The 14211-nt window shown below is 35.8% G+C and overlaps 1 protein-coding gene across 1 annotated transcript in view; it reads right to left on the reverse strand.

Moving 5' to 3' along the window:
- Nucleotides 1-14211, reverse strand: part of HOMER1 (homer scaffold protein 1) — an 87510-nt gene that overhangs the window by 35697 nt on the left and 37602 nt on the right. The window contains exon 5 of the mRNA XM_058823531.1: nt 11223-11365. Coding sequence (XP_058679514.1) covers nt 11223-11365 — 143 coding nt within the window. The remainder of the gene's footprint in view (nt 1-11222; nt 11366-14211) is intronic.

The raw sequence follows: 14211 nt of genomic DNA on the forward strand, positions 1-14211 counted from the left end.
GCAACACTGCCAGGAGGTACAAATAAAGGCTGTATGTGGGAAAGAGGGTTTAGTGAATTAGACCTGTCTTCAGCAGGTTTAGATGTTTAAAAGCTAAGTGAGGTTAAGTATCCCAACATGGCACTTCACCCAGTTTTAGGTGCCTCTCTAAGAGGAAAAGCATCAGGCACTACAGAAGCCCTTCAGGTGTTATTTTTTGACCTCATTGTCACATGGATGTGGAAGAATTTGCTCCATCAGAGAACTCAGGCCACAAGATCCTCCAAGAGAATTACTACCTTAATTACTACCTATTAATTAATTAATTAATTAATTACTACTTATCACTAAAGAAGGGAAAAATCTTTAGCAATCCTAATTCATTTGACAAAACCAAGACACTTATAAAGTATCATATAAGTAAAATAGCATGGATCTTTTGCCTTGGACTTGAAACTAAGCTTTTAACTTCATGTAAAAATTAAGAGCTTCCCGTCCTTGGTCCACTGGTCTTGCAGGGATGTAAAATGATCCCTCAAAGGATATATATATCTTACATGCATGCATACATACATACACACACACACACACAAATAGATTTTATGAATTCCAGATACATTCTAGAAAAATAACATAGTTGAAAGCTATTTCTTGTCTAAGTTATTAATTTAAACATGAAATATTCCTTTTAAAAGGAAATCATGTTAGTACTCTTTTAACGTCGAGACTTTTCTAAATGGTATTCTCTTTTTTGTTGAACTTTTGCTTTCTTTCAAGAAGTGGACAGAGGTAATCCATTTCATTGAATCCTATCAATAAATATCTAAAACCAGCAAGTGGCTTCTTCAACATGATCTCTTTGCACCACACAGACAACTGTATGTTGGCTCTGAACTGGTGAAGTTAAAAGGCACAACAAAGGCACTTGTGCACCTGAGAATGAAAAATATTCCAGGGATAGAAGTGTTCTTGCAACTCCATCCTATGCTCCCTGTTCTGTGTAACCGCTGGATGACCCTGTATAAGCTCAAGGTACAGTTGTCAATTCTGAAGATTTACTCTGGCATCAGAAAGGTAGCAAAGGAACAGGAGGTGCATTCATATCTCCTGAATTCACACACTATTTCCGCCTCCTCTTAACCCAGGCAGAATTTGGTATAGCAGCACTTCTACCTCACATTTTCCACAAGAATAAAATCATAACTGAAGCCAGCTCTCTTTGCTTTAGCTCATTGGAAGTCCACATGGCCTTCATTAACACCATCTAAGCACTTTATAAATGGCAAAGCCCATGGATGAAAGAATCCATGTCGTGTGTTTCACGGGAATCCACAGCTAACATTTCACCAAGACTCAAAGTGGAAATGTTTCATGACTGAAGATGTTTGGCATCTTGTAACTGTGGTGTAGTGTACACTTTACACTCAGATGCAGTGTAAATTGCCCTCTCATATACCTAATACATCCCCTATCATTTAGCATATATTTAATACTATCCTCATCAATGACATCACAAATAAAATTAAAGACTGGCTCTTAAGCTTAAATACTTGCCGAAGATGGTGCTAGTCATCCTCTTTCTGTTTTCAGAATATATCTGTTGTCCAAAGAGAGAGAGCAGATAGGAAGGGAGTAATACAGCAAATTCTAAAAAGAATATAAAAATTCATAGACTAAGTTGGTCACTTCATCTTTAACATAAGGTATTAAAGGATGAAGTTCCATTTATTTATTTTTGAGAAAAATGAGTTCTACACTGTTTAAAGAATAGGAATTAATTAGTCTTTCTTTAATATTGTCATTATAGTTGTTTGTTTATCATAATGTCTACCGGATGGCAGTGAAACCATAAAGACACAGTCTACATAACTTCAGAAGCAGGTATCTATTTATATATGCAGCTTCTCATAGGAGATGTGCACACACCTCATGATTCCTTAGTACACCTCAAATAATACAGGAGGTAGAGTAACTTGTTGGTATCAGTAAAAAATATCCAAACTGATATATCCATCCAATGGAACTTCACTTGTGCTAAAAAGTGTATTCAGCTACAGGCTTTCATCTTATCCCCTCTCTCTTTTAAAAAAAACTTTCTTCAAGTATTCTACTGGGTTTGGCCCCACTACCCAAAAAGTGTATCATACATCTTGTCTCAGAATAAATCAGGCAGATAAGGAACAGCAACACAGGGAAGTTTCAAAAGAACATGGGAGGAGGTCAAACAGACACAATACCTGGTGCAGGGTAGAGGGGCCAAGGGACTTGGAAATGTAAACACCCTACAGGTGAAAAGAGCTTCTAACTGAAAGATTTGGGGTTATTTTATTTGTTTTATCATAGAATCACAGAATGGTATGGTTTGGTTTGGAAGAGACCTTAATGACCACCTACCTACAACCCGTCTGCTATAAGCAGGGTCATCTTCCACTAGACTAGGTTGCTCAGAACCCCTGTCCAACCTGTCCTTGAACACTTTCAAGGATGGGACATCCACGACTTCTCCAGACAGCCTGCTCCAGTGCGGCACCACCCTCATTCTAAAACATCTGGGTGAAGATGGGTATAAGATGAACAGCTGGAGATATTTCCTCATTAAAACATAAATATTCAAGAAAGTATGGCCTAGGGGAGGCAGGTTTATGTAGACTTTAAAGGAGTAAGCTTTAAAGCTGTATTTTGTAACTATGTTGTTGCTATGAGTTGGAACATATTTTAATACAAAAAACTAACAAAAAGCCAAGTTTTCTCTTGCTGAAGTTTTTTTAAACATGTTTTGAGCTTGTGGACTTTGAACTCAAAACTTTTTAGCAACACTTGAATTTCCTTTACTAAGGGGTACGACAGAGGCATTCTTCCATGACTACTGACTGTAAATTGCACAAATGCATCTGATTTTACTAAAAAAATCAAAGTTAACATGAAGTGAACCTTGGGATGAGTAAAATACACAAGAATTGAAATGCAATAGCAATGGAGATTGTTCTGCACAAATGTTCAATTCTCTTCAATGTTTTTTTCTCTAGAACTGTATAACCTTTTCAATAAATTCTATGTAAATGGAAATATGTACGCTGAAACCAAAGACTAGATTATTCTTGCACTTAAGAGAAACACATCATAATGACAGAGTCAATTTAGAGACAGAAAACAGTAAATTAACAAGTCTGGAAATGTTTCTTTAGCATTTGCCTACCCATACAGATGGTAGCATAAGCGTTGTACTTTGTGTTGGCACAGGTAAGGGGACTTGAAACAAAGCAGCTACACAATAGCTACTATGAGTCTTCATTTTCTAACATACACTTCTGACTGACTTCTGGGACATAAGACAGGGTACTGAAGGGGTCTCTTTGCTGAGGCAAAGCATGTGTGTGCGCAGACAGGTGTAAACTGTGTGACACTCTTACCTGCAGAAACAGACTGCCATAGAAAAGTCTCATTACAAATAGTCCAAATTTCAGGTTCCAAAGAAAGTCCCCAGCTTTTTTATCAATAATTAATTCTAGGCTGAATTTATAGGCATGGGTAGTTCATGTTATGTTGGTCTTGAAATACTTCCATGTAACTCCTTTCCTAGTCAATGAAGAGGAGATTGCGATGTTTGAGTGATCAGACCTGGTGAAAAACGTGTTTGTCCTGAAAAACATCCCCTCTGTCTTTCTTTTTAAAAAGGGCTTCTGTTTTCAAGATCAAGACTTTTGGAAAACCCATTGAGACCCAAGAGATCAACAGCCATGTGGTTGTTATGGCTTTTTATTCCCTGGCAACTTCAGGTATTATTGGCTTTCTGGTTTTGTTCCTTTAAATGGGAGGCTGAAAAATTCTAAGTATGCAGCGAAGTTTCCAATGCAAAGAAAGCATGACATTTGTTTCAAAGTGCTAAGTCTTTCCACAGATGAGTTTCAAATGAAAAGCAATTCTACAAAATTACTATTTCCTCTCAAAGCTTTTTGTTTGTTTATTTTCTTGGAGAATAGTGTGTTGAGACCTGCAGCATTTCTTTGATGTATCTGTTCTCTTTTATATTAACAATAATTTTCAGTCTTGAAAAAAAAAATTTAAAAGACATCCAAAAGAGATCTCTAATATATTATAGACAGGACTTTGGTCTACTTCATGGTGCCTCAGGGAAGTTCAATTTTGTAGTTTATAAAATTATAAAATGACAGAAGGCTAAGAGTTGGAGGGAACCTTAAAGACCTTCTAGTTGCCCCCACGCCATGGGCAGGGATACATCCCATTAGACCAGGTTGCTTAAGACCTTGTCCAGACTGGCTCTGAACACAGCCGAGGTTGGTGCACCAACCTTCTTGGGCAACCCGAGCTCCAGTACCTCACCAGATTCAAAGGAAATAATTTTTTTCTAATATCTAACCTAATTTCATGTCTTTCAATTTGTACCAATTACTCCTTGTCCTAGCACTACAGCTCCTGATGAAGAGCCCCTCTCTGACTTCCCTGTGGGCTCCTTCAGATACTGGAAGGTTGTTTGAGGTCTCCACACAACTTTCTCTTCTCCAGGTTCAACAGCCACAACTTTCTCAGTATGTCTTCATAGAAAAGGTGCTCCAGTTCTCTTAATCCTAATCCTTATACACCTAATCCCTTCTTACTGATTGAAAGGTTTCCCATAATGACATGAAACAATATCAAAAACAGTGATGGAAGGAGGAGTAAAGAAGACATGAGGTATGAACTGTCTACATAAGATCTTCTAAAACTACAGTTTTAATGTTTTTTGAAAAGATGGTGGCATGCTTAAGCTTACAACTCAAAATCCATCCAATTTTAAAAATTATATGTACAAATTGTACCATGTACCAACCTCACAGACACTGCTTACAAATTTAAACAAGTATTCACTCTGGCATCAAAATGCACAACAGAAAAGGTTTGTTATTCAAGTAAGTTACTTGGAAAATCTAGAATAAAGAAGTAGCTCCTCTACCACTGCCTAAAAGTTACAAAAACAGGTGATTTCATGCTTAAGAGTAGACTCCTAAAATGAAATAATGCATTTCAAAAATTGTATTTGTGAGAATATTAACAAAAGTAATGATTGTTAAATAATGGGTGCAACACAAAAATCCAACCCAAGCCACTCACCCTACCGAATCAGACTTAGCGTTAAGCATCACATATCCCAATTCACAAAGCCAATGTTTACAGTTGCTGAAGTATTAACAATCTTTAATGTCATCCAAACTTTGAATAGGTTGAACCCAATGCATTTACTTCAAAAATAGAATTTCATTCCTTAAGCAAGTTCATTTTCTTTTGGTTTTAACTGGTTTTGGGGGGTTTTTTTCTTATGTATGTGATTAAAGGAAGGAAAATCACACAGCAAAAGTAGTATGTTTTTGGCTTGTTTTGTTGTCTTGTTTTTTTTGAAATACAAATTGCATAAGAATTATATTCTGCCTCTAAGAATGTACTTGACAGGTATGTTTCAAGAGTACTTTGTTGTCCCTGAGGATGGTATTTATATAATCTAATTTCAGACACCCAGCTCATATAATTTACATCATTCTCTAGGAGTTCTTACTAAATAAACCCCAGGAAGTAAGCAATTCACATACTCTAAATAAGAACATTCCTATGTGTACAAGGGAGATGGTGAAATTGCTCTCTTAAGCATTAGATTATTTTTAGTTTTTTGCTTTCACCCATTTCCCCTGCTATTAAAATTAGCTCTATTAGTTCCAGAGTTTCTTAATTTTGAAGACTTAAGCAACATATACAACATGGACATTCTTCCTCTCTACCTCTCCTTTCATTACTAGAGATATCTTATTTAAATGCTTTACTATATATTTCAAAAGCATCTTAAAGAATCACCAGAAACTGACAAAATCAGGGAAGTCAGACAGAGAAAGAATAATTACACAAACACAGTGTGAGAACTTCTTTTCAAACTACTAATTTTCTAGAAGGAACTTTTGTTTTGAAGGCGACCCTATATGAGCTAGATTCCAGCAGCTAAGGCAGAAGTACAGGAGCTTGGGAAGCAGCAGGAATTGGGTCAGGAAAGGAGGGGAGAACACCAGGCTCATGCCAGTGAAGCACAAGAGGCTGGAAGAACAGTACAGCTGGCCTTCACAATATCAGAAAATGCTAGTTGAGGGCAAGTCATATCTAGGTCTAAGTTTCTATATTAACCAGTTCTTTGCTTACACTCACAGCTGGAACATATCACCTCTTAGTTTCTTCTCTGAATGTGACACAGGAAATAATCTTGTTCAACAGAGCAATTGAATTTTGCAGAATTCCTCTAGTGTGCCCTAAAATGTTACAGCTCACTATAGTGAATGTGCAATGTGAAGAAGTTGCTGCCTTTTATGTTATACAGAAACCTTTCAAAAATGCCTGATTTACCCTTTTCCATTCCAAAAAGCTTTCAAAACCCAGGTGGATAAAGTTTAGAGCAGCTTGATCTCATCTCATAGCTGTTCTTTAAGCAAGAGCTTTGATTAGAGAGATTGTGAGCATTCTCACAACAATAAATAATCCTCTGATCATGTTAAAAAGCATTCAAACCCAAGTATTTTTAAAAAAGCAATATGCGCCCCTGGACTACCTGATAAGGAAGCATAACTCTATAATAAGCATCTAAATACTAGGATTTGAGTTTAAATTCAAATTACAAAATACCCCAATAATTATTAACTCAAAGATTTTCCTTAAAACTAAATTAACAGTTCTGCCTGATTCACAAAGTACCTGTACTATAACACAACTACAATATTTAAGCTTGTAGAAGTGAGTAGCTTCAATACACACAGTGAAAAAATCTACTGAAGAGATTTCTATACACAACTTTTAATGAAAACTCAGAGAAAGAGCATGACCTAGCAGCAAGACTTTTTGGTTTTTCTTTGTTGTACAGCATTGGATTTACATGCAGCATTATTAAATGGTAACCTATCTAGACAATAACATATCTAAGATATAAGCATCATTCGAATTAAGTTCATTTTCACTAAGGCAATGAGTCAAAATTCCCTATTAAAAACTTGAATACAAAAATATGAGTTTTAACGAACAAGCAACAAACACACACATTATATATTCTCTGATTAAAACATTATGCAATAGAAATTCCAAGTTTATGTGTTACAAAATAAAATGAGGTAACAGGTACAAGTCATGGTCGACAGGAAATTGAAAAGTTTCGAAGTTTGTCCCAGAAGAATCCTCTTATATTTCCTTTCTGAAAATGTGTTTTATCAGCTTCTTAAGGTGTCAAAAATGGAATAAAGCTTTTTATAAGCAAATGTATTCTCTTCAAGAGTGAAAGAGCAAATTCAACAGTTATCAAAAAGCAGCACTGGCAAAAGTTCACCAAATACACTATTCAGCCTTAAAATATAATTCAGGTATTAAAACTGAATAGTTGTAATAAAAGTTTAATCCTCATGGTGCATAGTAGAAAATTGCTGGTCATGTGAAAGCTTTTAAAAGTTAGTCACATCTGTAAAGGTCAAAACTTTTTAGCAACTTTTTTTCTCTCCAAACCCCACTTTATAATCAACAGTTTTCAGTTGGAGAAAAAGATCAAAAAATCACAACTTGAAGAATGTGGAAAATATTTTTAAACAGGAAATATATCTGAGGAAACTAAATTTTACTTAAGAAATATGTATATAGAACGAAAATAGAAAATATGTATATGGAACAAAAATATGTACATTTTTTAGTCTTGATTTAAATGTTAGATTTGATTACCTAGATCTTGATAGAAAAAAGTCTTCTTGGACTAGCTATTGTTCAGAAAAGGACTGATAAATGTCATGGACGAGACTTTTAAAAATTCTGATGCCATTCTTTAAGCTACAATTTACCTCATTTGTTCTGGCAACATTTACCCATGACAGCAGTGCTCAGTGTGTAGAATATTATAGGATGTGGGAGTTCACAGTAATATTACTTCATTGTTCAACATTAACCATCATACATAGCTTAAAAAAGGCAAGATATTTAATTACACGAGTTTATCTTTGGTGCACAACTTGTTACTGTTTAGTACACTTATCTCTCAAGCAGTTGATCTGAATTACACTGCTTGCAAAGAGTATTAGGGCTTTCCAGATGAGAATTAAATTGAAGCAACTAGACTACAGCACTGTAATGCTCAAGGGGAATTAATGGAATTTTAGACATATTCTGGAGAATGTCAATTTCAATTCTTACAACTATTTACTGAAATAATAAGACATTTGAGTTCTAGTAAAACTCTGGTGACTCGAGTAATGCTGATTTTTGGGGTCAGAAAATAACTATATGTACAAAAGTAGTCCATACTCATGCAGCTGAAATAAAAGATCTCAGCTACTTATCCTAAGACATACAAGGCAGGAGAAAACATATCTGGCCAGAAAGACATGTTATAACAAAATCCAGCTGAACATTTTTCAGGTGTGCAGATTGAAAATGACAAGCAGTAGGATATAAACTAAAGCATGACCTTCACACCTGTAATTGCTGATCTTTTCCACTCCTGTCAGACCTCCAATTCATATAAGAACCTGAAACCTCTTACTTAAATCACTGTTTTGACAGTGGCCCCCTTCAAATCTTTACTCCTTCCCTCCTCTGCCACAGACACACCTGGCTCTGCTGTGCTTGACAACCTTCTTGGCAGCCACAGCTCTCACCTGGCCAGCCACTACTGCCACACAGAGCTGCTCACATCATCTTAGCTGCCTACAAAGCTACAGCACTTGCCCCATGACTGCATGGGCTCCTTCTGTGCCTCCCCACACCTGCTTCCGTGTGCTCCAACACACACTGAGGACTACACCTTTTCATTCTTCACACAATAAAGTATCTGGTGTTAATGCCAGAGCATAATGGAGCTTTCCCATTTATTGAATAAATGAACTTGCTATGGTAGTGTTATTTCAGAGCAGTGTAAACCAGCCTGGGTGACTCTCACATGCCCTACAGCTAAACTCACTGCAGGGAAATTCACAGTGCCTTTTCTTGTGAAAAGCACCTAGAGATTGATCAGCAGTTTCTGGACTAAAGGCAAATCCGTGAAAAGAAATGCCACAAACAAGACAACAATCAAATACCCTTGCAGCATTACCTTCCTCACCCAGAAGTGCTGACTAAACTTTACCTTTGCTGAAATGTAGAATGCAGAAGGAAAAGGCCCAGGATCAGCAGAAGTTACCAGGGTGCACAAGGAAAGGGCTTAGTTCAGCCATCTTCTCCATCACACACGGAGTGCCACACACACACCACATCATCAGAAAGGCAGGCAACAAGCAAAAGCACAGTTCTTTCCTGACACATGAGAAGCCCAGGGAATCTCCAATAATTGGGACGTAGGGTTTTAATTTTTTTTTCCTTGTAAGTCAGGGCAAGCAGACTGCCTGCGGAGAGCACCGTTCTAGACAGCACAAGCAGCTAGGTGTATCTACCTAGTTGCTAAGTTATTATTATGAAAACCCTCTACAAAAACATGCCCATTTAACCAGGCTTAACACAATCCTGGAGGCTTTGCTTTCCATCTCCTTTGTGCATGTGTTTCATGCATATTTATTTATTTATTTATTTATAGTAAATAAATAATAATAATTTATTTATAACAAAATTCTTACCTATTCCAAAAATTTAATTTATTTCAAAGAGGTATATAAACTTGGGTTTTCTTCAGTAATAGTTCATTAACAAACTTGAAGCTACCAATAGCAGGACAAAACACTGGTCTTTTGAGAATGAAGAAGAAGTAAATCTCAAAATGCAGAGTTATTGTTGGAAGATTAATTCTAGCTACTGATATCTAACAGGATAAAAACCTAAAACTAGGCACTCACGCTGCATACATTAAGTAGATAGAAAAATGCAACGCATGTAAAAATTTTGTAAACTCTATATCATTAAAAATGACAACAGGATTTCAAAAGTGTCTTCAGTAATGCTCAATGGAGACCAAACTTAGTTACTACATTGGCATACCAGAAAATATATTTACATACGCAGAACCAGAGGGGACATCTTCAAACTACCATTTTTTTAAAAGAACAAACCACACTGTTCATGTGCGGGCTTTATCACAACGCCTTTTCACAAAAATATTGATAGAAAGTTTTGATACTCAAACAGTTTAAACAAACTTGTTACAGAGCACTGATAGATCTGCAACATTTGTAATACTCCTTCACCATGCACATAACATTCTCACAATGCACCATTTCTTCTGAAACATACAATACATGCACTGGTGACAGTATAAAAATAATACATGCACTGGTGACAGTATAAAAATAAAAAAATAGTGTAAGAGGGTTTTTCTCATTTGAAAAATGCAAATTTTTTCCCCAGATGCTTAACAGTATTATTCTCTTACAAAAACTGAGATGTTCTGCACAATTTTGGTTTCACTTGTGCTCACTTTGAATTGCATAACATATCTGAAGTATTAATATTCCCCAAAATTTGATCAAGACCACTTAAACTCTACTTAGGCTGAATTACACAATACTTAAAAAATAAATCTAGTATTTCTAGATGTGTTCTAACTTTATTAAGTATTTCACTTACTCTCCATAGTCCCAATAAATTATGTGTTTTATTGAGAGCAACTCCTTTACAATTACTTCTAATAGGCAAGATATATCCATTGTAATTTGTCACTTGCATAATTAAATAAAAAGTCCTACCTTTCTCAAAGAACAGAGCACAGCATTCCTAGTGCAAAAAACAAGAATTCAGTCTGAAGCAGGGCTACACTTCTCTTGTATTTTGAAAAAAAAGCTGAAAAATTTTACAACTGTCAGAGAACTGTGCAATTAAAGCCTGCCGTAAACATCATAATCCAAAAATGCTGTAAGAGTCCCTTTCTTCCAAGAACTTGTCAATGAAAGGTTGTCAATGAAAGGTCCCATCAGCCACTCAAAGAATGTGTACAAAAATAATTTAATTGGAATATTCTATGAAGCAGGTAATTTTACCAAGAGCTCAGACATTGACATATTGATTCCTGTTAAAGGGACACCTACACTAACCAGTGTTCAAGGGCTGATTAAACTATAATGTTCCCCCAAATCTTATTTCAAGAGAATTTCTCATATCTTTTTTTTAAATTAGAAAAAATATTACAAATCCAAAAGTGAGTCCATTTTTGGGGTGAAAGGTGGGTTTGCTTTGTTTCTCCAAACAACATGGGAGAAGGTCCCTTTAACAAGGAAGGAGATAGGTATCACTTAATCAGGATGTGGGAATGGAATCTGTACCTATGGGTAAATGGCAATGCGTTCTGTGTTGGTTCAGCCCTTGGTTCTGAGTTCTGCGTCACTTCTGGCATCGCTCGCTCGTCATCTGTCCCATTAATGCTCTCCGGAGTTAAAGGAGACTGAATATCCCCTCCAGCTGATTCCTTAAGTGAAAAAAACAACATATTGAAATTACAAACTGACCTGCCCAGAAAGGTTATGTACATAAAAGCACTAACCTTCATTCTTAAACAACACACAAACTTTAGTTAGTATTAATATGGTGTTCAGATTTCCAGCATCCTTCATGGTCCCGTTTCATCATTTCTATTTAATACAAAATATATTACCAAAAGATTCACATTATCTTACACAAAACACAACTGGCATATGAATTCCTTGCAAGATCCAACCTTTCACTTACTACAGACCTCTCTCTTACCTGGTATTACATTCCACCCTCATTCTGATACACAGTGGGTAACCCTTGACACTTGGAATTCTTGTCTCATACTTTACATTCTAATGCAGTGAAACAAACAATTCTGGTATTTGTTTCAAAATCCAGCTTTTGTGCTGTTTATTAACCAAAGTGAAGGTTAATAGTAGGAGGGCCATTTGTAGTGTGTTCCAGTTTCACCTATGAGCCATCTCCAAAGAATACTTGTTCACTAAAGTACAGGCAAAAATTTTCATAGGCATGTTAGCCTGGCCTAGCTCTTGCTGGTCATGCTATTATCGGTGAAGTAGGATACTCCAGCTACAGCCAGGTGTACACATAGCTATGGCTATGCAATTGAACACCTGGAGAACTTAATGGCTGCCTCCCAGCAGAAGGCACTGCTGTGGTTTTCATTACCTTTCATCACACCAGCATGTACATTTGTGTATACTTTTAAGAAAGTATGAAAAAAAGAAGAGAGTTGATAATATAAAGAGGCAAAAAAAAATATTCTATACAAATGGCATGGTTTTGTCTCCTCCTCCTCCTCCTATTATTATTGTTATTATTATCATCATCTAATAGGATAGAACAGTTTCCACTGACAATAAATAAAAGACTTTCTGGATCTAAATGGTTTTCTTCTATTTTTTTCTTCTTCTCAAACTACATTATATATTATAAAAATTTACATACCACAGTTTAAAATATCTGAATAGCTTTAAGATATAGAAGCCTCTTTAAGATAAAATTCCTGCAACACTACTACTAGATACATAAAATCAGAGTGTACTTATTAAAATGTTTTAAATGTGAGTGCAAAAAATTATTTCAATAGAAGGAAAAAATTACAATTTCCATCTAAGCCTTTTTTTTCATTAAAGTACTTCCATAGACTTCTAATATTAATGAAATTCAAGTAACAAAAATTAAGGCAGAAAAACATCTCAGTCTATGTAATAGCTAAAGGTTCATGGCCTGCAAATTCATGAACAAAAGAAACAGCAGTTTTTAATGTGTTTCTCCCCCACAAAAAGTACAGGTTAATCAGTGCTTCCACACATTCACAACTACCCCTGCCTGATAAGTAATTTATTTGCAGACAACTCTAATGGAGCTGACTATGAACAAAGCACCAAATGTAACTGAAAAAGCCACTTACATTTGTGAAAAGATTTTTCACAAATGTTTACAAATAATATTTTCCCATTTTATATTAATTAGAGGAGTAAAAGTATTTTAGAAACATTTTGTGAGATGTGCATCTGTAATTAAGTTTTTATTGCATACCATTATAACTTCACATATCCACTCCAGATTTCACAAAATTGGACCTAACATTGTGATCTTTAGTATTTAAATTAAACATAATAGTGGGGTATTCATCAAAAGACATCTTATATTTCAACATCTTTAAAAAAACCCACAGAAGTGAGGGTTGCATCTTTTCTGCACTTACAGAAGAGTCCTTAAAGTAAAACAAGTAGACATTACAGCACAAATCAAACCACCTTTTAGTGATAACAATAAGGGACAGAAAAAATACAAGTTAGTGGTTCTAAAATAATGAACAAAAAACCCCCAAATATAGCATGTTTAGATATTGGGTATTATACTGTTATCTCAGTAAGGATTCCATACACCTTCTTCGCTCAGCTATTCTTCATAGTGCTTCTCTGCACTGGCTGGCAGTGGATAAGTCTACCAGCTACTGCCATCCAGACAGGTATGAAACATTTTTTGCAGTACTTGTTGCAAAAATTCATATAACATCTTGGATCTTTTTCCAAGCTCTAAGTGAATTTTGTACTTCTACAGAGAAAAAGACATAATAATGATGATATTATTAGAATCACAGACAAGACTGTGATTTTTAATATTTACCACCCCACAATTTCAGAAACCATAAAAGGTCTTAATCTGAAATGACTAGGGTCAGAAAAACACTATCAGAGCACAGTCATCCTTAGAAGAAAAGGACTGAGGTTCAGATGCCAACTGATTGGGGTGAATCCTCTCAAGACTGATGGGGTGCAACTGCAGACTGCTCTATTTTGTTATGCACTTAAATCTAATTAAGGTTGCTTTAAATTAAAAGAAAGGGGTGCAGGTAGGTAGACACAGTTGTCAGGCTATTGCTTCATGCAGTTCAGTGAACTTCAGATTTAAGTGCATGGGGAAGCTAGTAACTGAGAAATGGGTGGTTTGCCACGGCGAGATCCATGAGTTTTATAACAAAAGCAAAATTATTTCCTGTATTACAAGATGGATCTGGGAAATAGGAGGTGGCAAAGCAGGGGACCCAGTATTTCAGTTTTATGTAAACATAGTAAGAGGACTGCAAGTTTTTATTACCTAAGGCTCAGTTAAATGGACACCAGATGGTATAGCTATGTGCATAGGTGGTCTTAGAAGTCCCAAAATAGACAACGTCTTTCTAGACCAAAGCCTCCAGACATACCAGATATACCTAAATTGTGTACTATTATTTGAATCTGTCTTCATACAGATGGCTTTAAAGTACAGGTTCTCTGACACAGAAACAATATGCTACTCTTAATCTCAAGA

This window comes from Ammospiza caudacuta, chromosome Z (genome assembly GCF_027887145.1).
Source record: "Ammospiza caudacuta isolate bAmmCau1 chromosome Z, bAmmCau1.pri, whole genome shotgun sequence".
Taxonomy (NCBI): Eukaryota; Metazoa; Chordata; class Aves; order Passeriformes; family Passerellidae; genus Ammospiza; species Ammospiza caudacuta.